The sequence below is a fragment of the Petaurus breviceps genome, unplaced genomic scaffold, assembly GCF_028583685.1.
Source record: "Petaurus breviceps papuanus isolate PSGF00001 unplaced genomic scaffold, PetGlider_PUasm1.0 688, whole genome shotgun sequence".
Lineage (NCBI taxonomy): Eukaryota > Metazoa > Chordata > Mammalia > Diprotodontia > Petauridae > Petaurus > Petaurus breviceps.
In genome coordinates this window covers 12,773,122-12,789,872 of record NW_027186457.1, presented here as the reverse complement: position 1 = coordinate 12,789,872, position 16,751 = coordinate 12,773,122, and the positions used below count along the sequence as shown (strand labels likewise).

Here is a 16,751-nt window from a genome sequence, read left to right as displayed (position 1 = left end):
CTTACCTCCCCGAAACCCCCCTTCCCCAGCACTCGGAATTCATCGAAATATTTTTCTGTTATTGGCTGTTGTTCAAAGGCTTTCCACTGCAAAAACCTGTCAAAGAAGGGGCTATCTTGGAAGTCCTGGAAAGGCTGATCCTGAAGGAAGGTCATCGTCTCAGCCTTGGCCAGCTCCACTAGGGATGCGTGCTCCTTCTCAGAGGCAACCTGGCACTTGGTGGCCAGGGCTGGGCTGAGGAAGGGGAGCTGGCCCTGTGCACAAGCATCCACCAGCCTCCTCAGAGTGCTGTCCTTGGTACCACCCTCTTCAGCTAGCTCCCAGCTAGACACCTCGGTGAGGAAGTCCACGGCCTCTTTGTAGGCAGGCACCGTGGCCAGGAAGTCGTGGAAGAGACGGCGGCCGATGGGCTGGCGCTCACACAAACTCTCAAAGTGAGTGGGCAAGGCTTGACGCAGCTCTGCACAATGCTCACGGGCTGGCAGTGCCAGGCTGCGTCGCCGTTTCTGCATGTCTTTGGTGTCTCCATCACGGGCTTGTAGATAAGCTGTGTTGGCAATAAGGTTGTCTAAGCCCCCCATATCCACCATGGCTCCAGGACTGTAGCGTGCTCCCCAAGGGAAATGAGGAAGGTGTAGAAGGATGAGGACAGGGCTGGCAGGTTTGGGGGAAGGGTTGCTAGCCAATGCTAGTGTTAAATAACCTCTTGGGGGATTTGCACTAAATCTCCTGGAGAGGGAGGGGGAGGGAGAGGGAGAAGTCTTTATGGAAAGTATGAGGTTTCTCAAGTAAGGAGCTTTGGTCTGGCTATCTATAGCTTGAGGGAAAGATGGCATTTCAAACAACCACCCTCTTCCCTCCCTGTAGCGGACACTGTAGTCCCTGAAAATCTCAAATTATAAACGATCTTAAATATAACAGTTATGGGATTAAAAGAAGAGGGAGGATGATATCTTAGCACTCCAGGATACTGCAGATATCCTACTTCACATTCTCCTGCCTCTATACATTTGTAAGGACTAACCTCTATTCCTGCAAAGGTATGACCTCTTCACCTTTGTCTTCAAAGGCCAATTCAGGTGCTTCCTCCTTTATGAAAACTCCCTCATCCCCTCAGCTTCTCCAGAAGCCTTCCCTCTTAGTCAACCTAAGCATCCGAACCCTCGGGCACTGTCTGACATGCTCCCCCTCTCCCAGGGCACAGGACAGCTCAGCAAAGTTGTGAGACTGCAGGAGACATGGGCTTGAAGGCCACCTCAGACACATTAGTATTAGGACCCTTGGCTAAGGCCCTTAACTTCTTAGCATCTGTTTCTTTACTGTACAATGAGGCTAATAAAGCCTACTTAACAGGTTTGTTGGGAACAAAGTGCTTTAAAAACTTAAGTTCCACATACATTTTGCTTTGTTTATTGTTATTTTTGTTGCTAGAGCATGAGGAAAATACAAGTGTACACTTTCCAGAAATATCTCCTACTGGTTTTGGGGATTCTGTGGCAAAAGTAAGTGATCATAGGAAAAAACCTAATCTTTGGTTATTCTAATCCTAATTCCCAAATTCAGTGGCAATTTCTCAGTGCTTATTTTCTTTGATTCATATATACATATAATATATATGTGTGTATATGTATATCTATATATATATTTATATGTCTCTATATAAATATATATAGATATACATATAACTGGTAGCATTTGATGCCTTAGAAGCCCCTTTTCTCTCTTAACTTTCATGGCATTGCTTTTTCCTAGTTACACCGCTTCTCCATTTCCTTTGCTGCCTCATGTGGAAACATATTAAAAACCATTTTTAGTCCAACTGAAATTAAAAATAATAGTTTTTCTTGTCTAAAACCTTTTCTAGATTTTCACCTTTAGGAAAGTAGGACAAAAAGCCTTTTCTTAGGAAATGGATTGAGTGACTTCAAACTTAATCCTTGGTTTGTCTGGCTCATTGCCTTCTCTACTGTCTGAAGGGACTGGACTACTGATCTATCTAAAGGTAGTCTCCTTGTCCCTATCCCTAAGTTACAAGGAGTACCCTCTCCATTAAGAAAGGATGACATAAATACTGATGTGTAGGGGGAAGGTCCATTTGTTTACTCTAGGAGAATACTGGAGAGCAGTGGTCAAGAAAGGGTTTGATTAGTGATAAACATTTTGGAATATTAACACAAAAATGTATTTAAATATGATCTCATTGTTTAAGATTCCTGTAAATGCACAGCAAGTAAGAGCACCGGCCCCAGAGTTGGGATGACCTGGGATCGAATCTGGGCCCAAATACTTAGCACCACACCCAGAAATAACTGGCCATGTAACCTTGAGCAAGTTACTTAACCCCAACTGCTTTAAAAAAAAAGATTCCTGTAAATGTCACTTCAAATCATGTTGGGCTAGTGAATCAGGTATGAGAGTATGGGGAAACTGCTTGTTTGGACATTGCCAGAAAAGCTTAGATAATAAGATAATGTTAAATTAATAAAGATTGTTTCTGGAGTATTTGTGTCTAAAATGACGAGTACTAGTATATTTTCTTCGAAACTCATCATCTTCCTCCTGAACTGTGAAGGTCTCCAAAGGTTCCATCTTGCCCCGCTTTATTGTTATCCTTCCCCTTGTATATCACTCACTCCCAGAGCTTCAATGATGAATTCTAACACATAGTTGCTATAGATATATATCTAGTCCCCATCTCTTCTTTGAACTCCAGTCCTGTATCTCCAACTGTCTGCTGAAAACTGTCCTAGAGATTCTGGGAGTACCTCAAATACAACATATCCAAAAAGGAAGTTATCACTTCCTTTCCTAAGCTTTTTCTTACACCTAACTTCTTTCCTATTTCTGCTGCTGAAATCATCCTCCTTCCAGTCAATTAAGATTGGGACACTACCATCATCTGCTGCCTCTCCTCCCACATCCAATCAGTTACCAAGTCCAGTGAATCTCTGCAATGTCTCTCACATGCATCTCCTCTTCTTTCCACACTGCCACCAACTTCGTTCAGGCCCTCTTCATCCCATTCTAAGAACTTCCTAATTCACCTTCCTCCTTCTGGTCCCTGCCGGCTCCAATCACAAGCCTTTTTCACACAGTTGCTAGAATAAATTTAGAATGCATTGGCTGAGCAGTGTCATGCTCCTGTTGAAAAGCTCTCTATAGCTCTCTGTTGCTTATGGGATAAAATATACGTTACATAGCCTAGCATTTCAGATACTCCATTTCACTCTAACCTACCTTTCCCAAGAATTCCCACTCTCTCTCTACAAGGTCTTTCCCAGTCCTTAATCTCGGTGACTTCTCTCTGAAATTGTCCCCAATTTACCCTATACACATCTTGATTGCATTGTTGTCTCCCCATCCGACTATGAGCTCCAAGAGGGGAAGGCTCTTGGCACACAGCAGGCCCTTAATCAATTCTTGTTGACTTCCCAGCTTTATTTCATGCAATTCCCTTTCATGCCCTCCAAGTTCCACACACATTTAGACTTGGCTTTTCCCCACCCTCGCCTCACATTCTCCTGCTTCTCTTTGTCTGTATGGACCAAACTCTACTCCTGTAGAGGAATTACCTCTTTATCTCTGACTTCAAAGGCCCATTTGGGCTTCCTCCTTCGTGAAACCTTCCTCATTCCCTTAGCTTAACATCTCTCCTTTCTTAAATTTTACGAGAGAATCCTGCATCTCCCCTTTGCTCCTATCATTTTGTTTGTGTAGATGCTGTATTTCCACACCCAAACACTCCCGTATTAGATTTTAAGTTCCTCAAAGTCAGGAGCTAGTTTTCGTCTTTGTATCTTCAATGCTTAGGACAGTACCTTGCATAGAGTAAATGCTTAATGTCAACCGAATTTAAACACTTAGGATATACCACTTAAGAATACCGAATACCTATGGAAGCAGGAAAGGTGACAACTGAAGAAACAAATTCTACACCACAGAGGTGAAGCAAGTCAACCTGAAAGATGTATCTTGAATACAATGGAACCCCCTTGTAAGCCTGTTGCCCCAAGGCAGTTTTATAGCCTGTTACTAAATGTTATAGTCTCCTTATGATCATAGGTTCATAGACTTAGAGGCCATCTTTAGTGACTACTTCTCTTAAGCCTTCATCTTACAGATGAGGAAACTGAGGCCCAGTGAAGTGACTTGCCCAAGGTCACATAGCATACGACATCTGGTGCCATAATCATGCTTCAAAGAACAAGATTTGATTAGTAGCATATATATCTAAATCTGAGGAAAGAGGAACCACTGTTACAGGATAGTAACACTGTGAATTATAATAGACTTACATTTCCTAATCATCTACTGCATGTTACATAATGTGTATTTAAAGTTAAGTCCAACAGTCATTCCACATTCTCTATTCCCTCCCTTTTCTAACTAAAATCTCTCTTGGAAGAGCAAAGCTCTCTGCTGTCACAGACTGCTACCATTTAGGGAACAGAAATAGGTTTAGACAAAGATCAGGCTAAGCCCTGTCATCCCCAAAATAACAAACCTTATTTTACAAGTAAATGGTCTCTGACCCCCTTGCCCTTCCCCTTCACAAAAAAGGCAATAGTAGTTTAAACCCTAAAACACTGAATATTATGCCTGTTTAGTTATTTTTTTAAAGCTTGTTAGACTTTTCCAAAACAAAAGTGTACATTTAGTCAAAATGTCATGACACTAGCTTGGCCATAGACTACCAAACCAACATCAGATGAACACCTCAAAAACAGTGCTTAGCCTCACTCTGTCAAATACTATTATAATAAAATCATGGCTGCTTCTTGCCTTTTCACTGCAAAAGACCTATCATTCCTACTTCAGGAATGAGAGATCTCCAACACAGTTTCAAGAAATTCCTATTCTTGCTTTCAGAATTAACAGACTACATCTTTGCTTTCTCTTCTTTACGTACTTTGCCCATGACTGCAGGTCAGAAATCAGGACAGCAAAAATGGACAGTTCTTAGCCCTGAAATATCATCTTTCAGGGGGAGTTAAGGTGATGAATTAACCCAGATGTCCATGTTTTTAAGGAAATGGAAGAATGTCACAGATGGCTGAGCCTTACCACTTAAAAAAAATACATTGCACTGATGCAAATATGCCAGGAACTCCTGATTTCCAATCCCAGCTTTAACTTCCTTCTAGCCTTAAATCTTTCAACCCCTCTTTATGAAATTTTCCCATACACAAAAAGAGAAGCCTCTTAGGGGAAAAGACTTGGAACAAGGTTTCATTCAGCTAAGAAGAATCTTCTTGTAGTCCTAACCTACCTACTGAGAACTATTTGAACAAAAAAGTTTTGGGACAACAAAATGTCAGAGTAGTGCAGAGTAAATGTAAGTTCTTCTTGGGGTTAAATGGTCACTTGTTGATTTTCAGCAAAGCAGCATTGTCTTTAAAGCTATCTCTACATTAACTAAACTGGTCAATTTAGAAAGAAAAGCACCTCACAGACTTGCTGTCTACAACATCAGGGCCCTCTCTATCTCACATAGTTTTTTACAAGTATATTTCAGATCTTCAAAAAATTATAGTTAAATCCCTTAACTTCAAAGACATCAAAAATGCTATGCATCAAAGAACCAAATCATTTTACACTAGAGACAGATGACACAAAAAATTCCTGTTTTCCAGACTTGGACATTTTTCAGTAATGTTCTAAAAATGAGAAATGTGATCCAAACAACTCCTCCTGATCCTGTGACCTGTGGGTTGAGATTGTAGGTAAGGGTGATGTTGGAGGGGGTGAGAAAGTTTGGTTTTCCCTGTCCTTCCTAGCCACCAACAGATGATTTATATATGCACTCAGTGGAGTTCATTCATCATGTTTATAAATTTTACAATTGAAGCCAGTACTATAAACTAGAGAAGTTCAAAATACTGTTAGGAAAGAATTGAAATTTACTTCTGCCATTTCATTATAAAAGATTTGTCTCTAGGATCATTAGCTTTAATTGGTAGTAAAAAGCAGAAACGATTGTTTATTATTTTGCTGCAACTAGTTCAGTAGCAGGGAAATAGCAATTTATACTCTATAGATCTTTAAATGAGCTTTAAAATGTGAATGTGCCTAGTCCTAACTTTAAAATGGTCTACAATTAAGGAACATTCAAACCCAAAGGAACCTGGGAAAGATGCAAACACCTCTATTTCTACGGGAAGGATTTTTCGGGTCCTAAGCACTGGTCTGATGATGTCCCTCTTCTGTTCCACATTGTCCTCGGCTCCTTGTTGCCTCTGAGATAAAATTACACAATATTCAGCCCTTCAATGAAGATCCCTAGTCTGGCTTCAACACAACTTTGCAGATTTATTTCATATAACTCCCTTTCAAGCCCTCTTAAGTTTTAGTCAAACTGGACTCTCATGAGTTGTTTGCTAAACTTGTCACTCCTCTGCCTGCTCCCATTCATTTGCTGAAGCCAGCCAGGCCCAAACCCTCTTTCCCCACCCCATTCCTGGAATGTATTCCCTCCTCCACTGGCTTCTCAGAACCATCATCTCATCTTTCCTCAGGGCTCTCAGCTCAGGTGCCACCTACTCCAAGAAGCCTTCCCATCTCTTGCCCTTCTCCCCAGAATCACTGCATTTATTTATCTGTATCCTTCCAGAAGAATAAAAGCTCAAGGAAAGAAGCAACTGTGAGCACAATACCTTGAACACAGAACATACTTAACAGATATTTAATTGATAAACTATGACTATGGTGAATGGTATACATAATTTTCTATTAAAAAAAAGTAAAAATATTTCACTTTAGGAGATAAAGTTTTGGTTGGCCACTTAAGCATATTACCTTTCCATAGGATTTAGAGCAGGAAAGAATGGCTCCTTCACATTTACAGATGAGAAAACTGATACACAGAGGGTTCTGTGATCACTTGCTCCTGGTCACATAGGCTATCTAGTAAGAAAGCAAAGCCAGGATTTGATGTTGTCTTTTGGCAACAAGATGGTACAGGGGATAGAAAGCACTGGATCTGGAGTCAGGAAGACCCAAGTTCAAATCAAGCTTCAGATACTTGCTAGCTGTGTGATCCTGGGCAAGTCATTTAACCTTCAGAAAACGTTAAAGCACTACCAAAAAACTATTATTATTAACAAGCCCAAATGTAATGCTCTTTCTGATTTTGCTGTTAAAGATAGGGTATCTTTTTGAGGACCAAAAATTATAATGAAATTGTCTTACACTACTCCTAGCAAACAAGCAAAAAGCATTTTTAAGTTTATTGTAACAAATTCTGAGGCAGAACAACATTATGTTTCCCAAACAATCCAGCCTATTCTTAAGATTGTCTCTTTGGGGGGGCAGCTAGGTGGTGCAGCGAACAGAGCACTGGCCCTGGAATCAGGAGGAACTGAGTTCAAATCCAGCCTCAGACATTTAACACTTACTAGCTGTGTGACCTTGGGCAAGTCACTTAACCCCAAATGCCCTGCCTTCCCCCCTCCAAAAAAGCAAAAACAAACAAAAAAGATTGTCTCTTTGGATGCTTTCATCATGGAGGATTTTTTTTTCTTTTAAGAACGTTATTAGCCTTCTCATAGAAAACAGTAATAAAGTACTTCATGCAATTAATCTTTCACACATACCACTCCTGCTAAAGAGCAGTAAGACGTTTTATATAAAAATAAAAAGTAATTAAGGATATTTTATTGGTTTGAAAATGGAGAAACAGCTAAATCATGGAAAGTTCAAACTATTATTTAAAAAACAATTTCAGGGGAGAATTTTATTTTTAAGCAAATTGTCAAAAATGGCATAACTAGTTAATATCAGTCGGGCCCAGGTCACATCCATCACTGAGGAAACAATGAAACTATCTAAGGGACTGAATCCAATGTTTATTCAATAATTCAATTAAGAAACATTATTAAGTCTACTTTAAGCCAGGCATTGAGCTACCCATGGAGGGTGATATGCAGCTAAATAACCTGTGGTTGCTGCCCTAAAATCCACTAAGGAAACTGGAATTGTATTTAAAGACTATGTTGTACCTTACTTCATTCCTAATCACATTAGCATGCTATATATTGAGGAAGTCCTAGCTTTGGATCCCTGCTATTACTACCAGTATAAATCCAAGCAGGTCACAAACCTCTCTGAGCCTCATTTTCCTTATCTGCAAAATGAGAGAGTTGGACAAGATGACCTGTAAGGTACCTGCTGCCTCTAAGCCTATGAACCTTACAAAGACAGCTTGGTCCCATGTTATGATATCGTATAATAACTTCAAATCTATTGCTCCAGCTGTCAGTATCAATCATTATATATGAGAACAATGCATTCTCAACAGGATATCCGACCTGCCACAAAAGCTAAATGATAAACAGGAGGAAAGAATTCAGAATGTGACTCTCCTTTAGAAGTAAAAAGTTACAATTTGAAATAGTGATGCCTATATTCTATGACAATGAAAAAAATGTCAATGTTTTCCCCTAGAGCAGAGGAACCAGTGGCCTCAAGGTTACCTGTGGCCTTCTGGGTCCTTGAGTGCAGCCTTTTAACTGAGTCCAAGTTTTATAGAAAAAATCCTTTTATTAAGGGCCTTTGTTTTTGGATTCAGAGAGCCACACTTGAGGACCTAGAGGACTACATGTGGCCTTGAGGATATAAGTTCCCCACCCCTGCCCCAGAGTTTCTCATATTAAAAAAAAAAAATCATTAACTACTGACCACCAAGACCAATGAGCATAGCATAAACATTCTTCATTTCAATGCCATTTTCAAAGAAGTAGTTTTAATTATGATGAGCAATAGTAAATAACCACAGCTAGATACTGTTTAGGAATAAGGAGTAAGACCGATAAGAAAATTGAGTAATCAGAACATATGAAGGAAGAAACCTGCAAATATTTACAAAGTAAAAAAGAAAATTTAGTGTTCTCACAATGAGTCTTGAAAGCAAAGGTAAGAATACCTGGGACCAGATTAGTCTGAAAAAGACCTTGCGGTAATTATAAAAAGCAGAATGGGGTGGGGGAATAGGGGGGAGTCACTGCTATTTTGGACAGAACACAAAAGATTTTCTATAATGTAATGGGGAAATAATAGGCCTTTGCTACACAATTTTGGCAAAATTTTCACTGAAAACTATTTTCAATTTTCACATTCAATGAAGAATAAAAATAATTAAGAGACCAAAGAAATTTGTGTAAGGATTAAGAGCATTAAGCACGGAGAATCTAGCCAAATGACCTTCAGGGGTAGGGTGGGGTCAATTTGAAAATAGTTTAAAGTAAACACTGAACAAGAATTAAATAAAAGCGGTATCACTTAGAGCATTTCTGCAATGGCAAAAGATACAGTGAATCCATAGACAGCCCATGCCCGGGCATCTGATGAGACAATCAATTTTGCATACGAACCACATGATGTTACATAGTTGATACCACATTGCAACGAAAATGAGATTTCTTCTTTGGATAGATCATATTTTGAGATAGCTTCCTGGTAGACATACTGAGTTCTAGCTTAACACTCTGCTACTTACAATATAATCACCCTGACTTCTGTTAGAAATGGAAGCTGGGTGCACAGCCAGTGGTCAGATTCCACTGCTGGCAGTAGACTGGGGAAGTGGTCACTTTCACTGTTGCCAAAGAGATAATGTGCAAAGTATGAATAGAAAGGTGGTAGAAGAGACCACTTCAATCTCAAACTTTACTGAGGTCTAGCCTCACTCACATAGAAACTTTGACTTATGGACTGTTCAGGTAAAATTAAAATTCATGGCACTAGGCGAAACAGGGCTACCAATTAAAAAAAAGCAAAAAATCCAAGCATAACAGAAATGCACTCGAAATCTGAGAGAAAATTCCATCATGGAAAACAACTGCCTTTCTTTAGAAATGGTAGCAGATTCAAGACACTGCAAATTTGAAATTTGTAATGTTCTAGAAGTAGTTATCCCTTCCACATTTCAATTTTTCCCATTGTGGTTTTGATATACTATGGGTTGGCATAAGAAATTAAATGGGAATTTCTTTGGAGTTTTGCAGTAACTGCAGACGACACAGGAAAGCCAGCAGACATTACAGAGCCTATGACCAAATACTTAATCCAAATTTTACAATAAGGTAAACACCTCTTAACCAAAAAAGTTCAGACTTCTGCTCTGGTACAAAGGGAAGGTCAAAAAAATCTATGTTGGTTTTCCAGATTGGGGGGGAAGGGTGGGCACTCCATACTCCTAACCCCCACAATGTGGTAGGGATAACTAGTCTAAACTGGCTGTGTTGATCTGAAAAACCTAATCTTTCCAACTCAATTCAATCGACGGTTCTATCACTCTTCTAAGTTCATTTTTGGATCTTAACACTTTAATTTGAAATTTTCTGACTGACACCACCTGAGAAATCAGCCTATAAGGATGTTTTGGTTTTTGATATGCTGAATGAGACAAATGAAGAAATCATGGCGATATTTAAGAAATGTTAATGATTGTTTTTTCTGAACTGCCCTTCGTTGTACCCTCTATTGCTGAGCACTGGGCCTGGCACACAGCACCAGCTTCCTAAATGTTTGTGGATTTCAGTGGAATGGACAGAATTTAACAGGGAGTTGGAAGCCAAGATAAGTAAGGAGGTAACGCCTAGCACTAGTGATGAACTCTGGTCAACAGGCTCACATCAGCTTCACGCTCTGAACCGACGGAGGTACCAGGAGTAATCTCTGAAAGTACCATCACCCAGTGTTTCTACAACACCTAGGGTGCATTTCATCCTCACAGTCACCCTGGGAGGTTCGTGCTGTTATCCCCATTTTACAGCTGAGGCAAATGGAGGTTAAGTGGCTTGCTCTGGAGTCACAGTCTGAGGCCGTATTTGAACCCCTATCTTCCTGACTCCAGGCCCAGCATCCTACCCACTGTGACACCCAGCTGTTTCTCAGTGAAAAATCGTAAGTGATATCAAAGGTTCAGAGAGGGCAAATGTCTTAATTTCTTGTTTTGTGAGGACTGGGGCGTGGGGGGAGAATGGACTCTAACTACAGGCCGATGAATATAAATCTTTTGGTAGAACTATCTATTCAACAAAACCTGAAAAGTAGCTTGGTAAAAATTTGCTTTAGAACAACATATTACAGCAGATAGGAGGCTTAGTTCAAATCTAGCCTCAGACACTTACTAGCTGTGTGATCCTGGGCAAGTCATTTCACCCTGTTTGCCTCAGTTTCCTCATCTATAAAATGAGCTGGAGAAGGAAATGGCAAACCACGCCAATAATCTTTTACAAGAAAACCCCAAATGGGGTCAGGAAGAGTCAGACACAAATGAAGGGACTGAACAAAACTCCACTCTTACTAATTTGTGCCCTGTACAATATAACTTATTTTCTTGGTAATCTTATTTAATTTATGCACCTGAAAACATTATCCTGAGAAAATGTTAATAGTTGGGGCAGCTAGGTGGTGCAGTGAATAGAACACTGGCCCTGGAGTCAGAAGGACCTGAGTTCAAATGTGACCTCAGACACTTAACACAAAAACTAGCTGTGTGACATTAGGCAAGTCACTTAACCCCAACTGCCCTCCAAAAAGCAAGTATAGCCAGAGACTAAGTGAAATAATATTCTTTTAAAATGTAATTAGGTTTAGCTTATAAAAGAAAAAAAGTAGGCATTATGGGGGAGTCAAATTGCCTAACAAAAACTAATAAATGTAAATTATCAAAGCATATTCTTAAACATATGTTAACTAACTAAACAGGTAATAAGGGAGCTTAAGTTGGTAGTGAAAGATTGGCAGTCAGGAAGACCTGAATTCAAATTTGACCTCAGTCACTTATTAGTTGGGTGAATCTGGGCCAGTCATGCAACCGCTGTCTGCCTCAGTCTCCTGATCTACAAAATGGGTACAATAGCACCAACTTCCCAGGGTTATTCAAATAAATCAGTATTTGTAAAGTGCTTAATACAGTGCCTGGCACATAGCAAGCATTATACGTTAGCTATATTTATTATTATTAAAACAGTGAAAAACAATCTTGTTTTAGAATGTGATAGTTAAATTCCAATCTCTGCACTATAACTAAAATTATGGAACAAAAAAGCTTTGGTTTGACCATAGCAGTAAATAACATTAAAGGAAGGTTCTCTCTCACAATTAGCTTTCTAAGAGCAGGTCCCGATACCTCTGCTTATCTGATCTAACTATACTGACGAGGAGAAATGCTAGATGCCAAGCTGTGAATCCTAGTCTCGCTTTTATAACAAAACTCAAGAGTGGAAATTGAAGAGTGGAAGTTGAGAATAAAATTTCTAAACTATTCAATTAGAACTCTAAAGTAGGGGCAGCCAGGTTAGCAGGTAGCACAGCGAGTAAGAGCACCGGCTCCAGTGTCAGACTGACCTGGAGATCGAATCCCGGGCTCAGACACTTAGCACCCACCCAGAAACACCTGGCCGTGTAACCTTGAGCAAGTTACTTAACCCCAATTGCTTAGGGGCGGCCAGGTGGCTCAGCGAGTAAGAGCACTGGCCCCAGTGTTGGGATGACCTAGGGATCAAATCCGGGCTTAGATACTCAGCACCACACCCAGAAATAACTGGCTGTGTAACCTTGAGCAAGTTACTTAACCCCGACTGCTTTAAAAAAAAAAACAAAAAACTCTAAAGTAAATTTAGCACACACATATGCATACACTCTGTATTCATACTGCAACATACTAATTACATTCTACTCCACTGTAGTTTAAACTTGAAAATTGTGAATTAGTTTATGGTTAGAATAAGTGATGTAAAAATCAATTCAGTCCATTTTCCCCACTCACCAAAAAAAGAAGTGTTAATTAAGCCAACAAAAAACATTTAAGCAATTTTTTTGGGTCAGTAATTTTTTTCTATAAATTATTTACTGAGAATGTTATTTCATGAGCTTTTCACTCTTTAAATTGTTTTTTTTTTTTAAGTCAGATTTCTAGTAAAGTGACTCTAGTGATGAGAAACTAAACAAAGATTTCAAAATCTAGACAGAGTCCAGAATTCTTCTTCTGGTAAGATAATTTTTTTTTTTTAAAGCAATTGGGGTTAAGTAACTTGTCCAAGGTTACATGGCCAGTTTTTTTGGTGGGTGTTAAATATCTGAGGCCAGAACCGATCCCAGGTCCTCCTGACTCTGGGACCGGCGCTCTTACTCACTGTGCCACCTAGCCACTCCAATAATTTTTTTAAATAAATGTGGTGACAACTAAAAAAATATCAAAAATAGCAAAACAGGACTGGGGAAACTGGTCCAGGCCATAGAGCTAGAATTCAAAACCATGTCTTGTGATAACAAATTCAGCATCCTTTCCCCTACACCTGGATGCTTCCATTGTGGAGGACAAAATACTATGCTGGATAGTTGCGAGAGAACCGAGTTTAAATTTGACCTCTGATATTAGCTGTGTGCCTTCTGAGTCTTAGTTTCCTTAGGGATAATAATGCCTACACCTCCCAGAATTGTTGTGAAGACCAAATTAAGTAATGGATGAAAAGTATTTCTTAAAATCTTTAAGTGCTATATCTGTCTGGTCAAAGGATATGAACAGGAAGTTTTCAAAAGAAGAACTATAAGCTATCGACAATTATATGAAAAAAATGCTCTCAATCACTAGTAATCAAGGAAATGCAAATCAAAGCAACCCTGATACCTCACACTATCAGACCAGGAAAAGATGACAAAAGAAAAAAATCACAAATGTTGGAGGGACTATTGGAAACAGGAATACAAGTGTAGGGTTGGTAAAGCTGTGAATCAGTCAGTCCAGTCACTATGGAAAGCATTTGGAACCATGCCCAGAAAGTTACTAAACTGTGTGTACCCTTGACCCTGTTGTCCCATGACTAGGCCTATACCTTACCTCAAAGAAATCAACAAAGGGGAAAAGGATCTGCATATAACAAAAATATTCATAGCAGCTCCATTCATGGTAGGAAAAAAAAGGGAAACTAAAGAGATGTTCTTTGGGGAAATGGCTAAACAAACATCAGTGTACCACAAGTAATGATGAGGCAACTTTATGAACTGCTGCAAAGTGAAGTAAACAGAACTAGGAGAACAATTTCTATAACAACAGTATTACAGAGAAAGACAGCTATGAAAGACTTTAGAACTCTGAACTATGCAATAATGAAGCTGGAGTCCAAAACAACGAAAAAATCACCCATCTCTTCATAAAGAAGTGATGAACTCAAAATTAAATGTAAAGAAACATACATTTCAGTCATGGCTCACGGAGAAATTTGTTTTGCCAAATTACGCAGATATGTAATCGAGGGATTTATTTTGAATTTGATTAATGAAACGGGGTAGCAAAAATGACAGATTAATGAAAAATGTCTGTTAATTCAAAAGGAAAAAAAATCAGTTAAAACATTTTAAAGTGTTATGTCAACTACTATTACATCAATTGCACATTCAAACGGCTTAAAAATTTTTTTTAAATTTACATTTCATTCCAACTTTCCAAATTTGATAAGCTGACTTTTACACAAAGGTTTGCAAAAACTGACACTAGGATTGGTTTTTTTTAAGTTCCATTTTACAGGGTACAGAATATAATTTTTTAATGTTTATGAGCCACCCAAACAACCATGAATAATACAGCAAAAGCACTTCAATATTTCTTACATATTTCATTTTCTGTATATCCTTAGAATTAGTAAAGGAACACATTTTAATGCTTTTTCCTCAGTTACATAACTGCTATATTAGGGTCCAATTAAGCTAATACAACAACTTTAAGCTTCACATTTTTCATTTCTAAGAGTCTTTCTTTATCAAACAAGTACTTATTGAGTGCCTAACGCTTAGCAGAATGGAACATATTTTCAAGTCAATGGTAGTTATTTGCACATAAAAGTAACATCTGGCCTTTTCCTGAACATTCAAATGACAAAGCACATTTATTTAAGTGCTCTGGACCAAGTGAACAAACTGTTCACTAAGTACGCTCTAGGGAATTAAAACTCAAAGAGATATACACCTTCAAAGAGCTTAATTTAAACTAAGGAAAACTAGCTTACCCACTGGCTCTGTGAGTTATATGTTAGGATAGGGACTTTAAAATGAGAATTCCTTTGTGAAGACATTAAAAGTTATTATTGTAAAATCAATCTCCACTAGAAAATTTTAAATTGTATTAGTTACATGGATACATTAAAAGTTACAGACCTTAGCTAAATGATGAAAGAAAACAAATTTTAAAAAATTAGCTACACTTAAAAACTAAGGTTGACTTACAAATCACTTCAATATATGTATAATAAAATTCAATATTATTTTAGCATTACTTTGGTCAGATGGGTAGAAAAAACACGCTCACTGTTTACTTTTTGTGTGAGAAACATTAACGCACTATGCTCTTTTTTTTTTTTTGGAGGAGGGAAGGTAGGGCAATTGGGGTTAAGTGACTTTCCCAAGGTCACACAGCTAGCAAGTACATCAAGTAGCTGAGGCTAGATTTGAACTCAGGTCCTCCTGACTCCAGAGCCAGTGCTCTACTCACTACACCACCTAGCTGCCCCCACATTATGCTTTTTATACAACAACGCACTCCATTTTCACATGACTATGCAGACTGTCTGACATCACCCCAGAATGGGTATTATTAGTCTTGCTTTGTCTGATGCCCTCCTCCTCTCCTACCCTGAGATGTTCATATATAAATAGTGCATCGTCAGGTGGTTGGACTGTTCTATCTTTTGCTATGGGATTGCCATAGCTGCAGTCATCTAGCCAATTACCATCCTCCTCCATAATTCATCTTTATACCACCACTTCTTTGACTAAAATAAGTTAAATTTTTTACTATTTTCTCCTTCACCGTAATGCCAAATACTTAGGTCACATTTTTAGGACATTCAAACTTTAGAAAAATCTCCTAGGGGCAGCCAGGTGAGTAAGAGCACTGGCTCCAGTGTCGGGATGACCTGGGATTGAATCCGGGCTCAGACACTTAGCACCACACCCAGAAATAACTGGCCGTGTAACCTTGAGCAAGTTACTTAACCCCAATTGCTTTAAGAAAAAAAAAAAGAAAGAAAAATATGCTAAAAGTTTATCATGCAGTGGTTAAAACCACCCAAATTCTTCAGTAATGTCAAAGGATAGGACTGTAGCATTTTGAGCTGGAAGGGACCTCACAAGGTTCATCCAGACCAACCTCCTAACTTTGCACAGAGATGAAAGCCTCATATGGGCCTCACAGGAGGTAGAGAAGTAGCAGGGCCAAGACACAAACAGGATATAAACTGGAGGTTCTCTGCCTCCAGTCTGGGCTTTTTCTGCTATACTGTGATACTTGGATGTACTTGTGCTTTGGTTAAGCCCATAGGAATTATGGAAAGCAATGCTACAATAAAGCAGCCTGTTTATAGAGAAATATGACAAACTCGATCAATAAAATTAACTCAATACGGTAAAAAAAATCCATTATTTTTATTATTATTTTCTACCCCTTTTTGGACTGTTGAAATGAAGCTCAGGACTACTGACTTCTGAATACAGAGAAGTAAATAGCTGCTTTCTTCTTTGAAATTTTAAGCCACACACACACACACACACACACACGTTTGTATGTATATACATGTATAAACACATATATTCATTCTTGAGCACTCACAATCATTTGTATTTTGGTACTTAAGTTAGAAAAGACAGTAACTTCATTTGGAGAATTCTCTGACTACTCTGAAATGAACTGCCTCACACCTCAAATTTCTCCAGGTTATCCATGAAGTTCCATTAAAATCTCCCCCAAATGTAAA

General features: G+C 38.9%; 1 protein-coding gene across 1 annotated transcript in view; it reads right to left on the bottom strand.

Moving 5' to 3' along the window:
• The window catches only part of GRK7 (G protein-coupled receptor kinase 7), a 52,357-nt gene extending 35,608 nt beyond the window's left edge, over positions 1 to 16,749 (bottom strand). The window contains exon 1 of the mRNA XM_069104655.1: positions 6 to 16,749. Coding sequence (XP_068960756.1) covers positions 6 to 836 — 831 coding nt within the window. The 5' untranslated portion in view covers positions 837 to 16,749. The remainder of the gene's footprint in view (positions 1 to 5) is intronic.
• Positions 16,750 to 16,751: the final 2 nt, after the last annotated feature.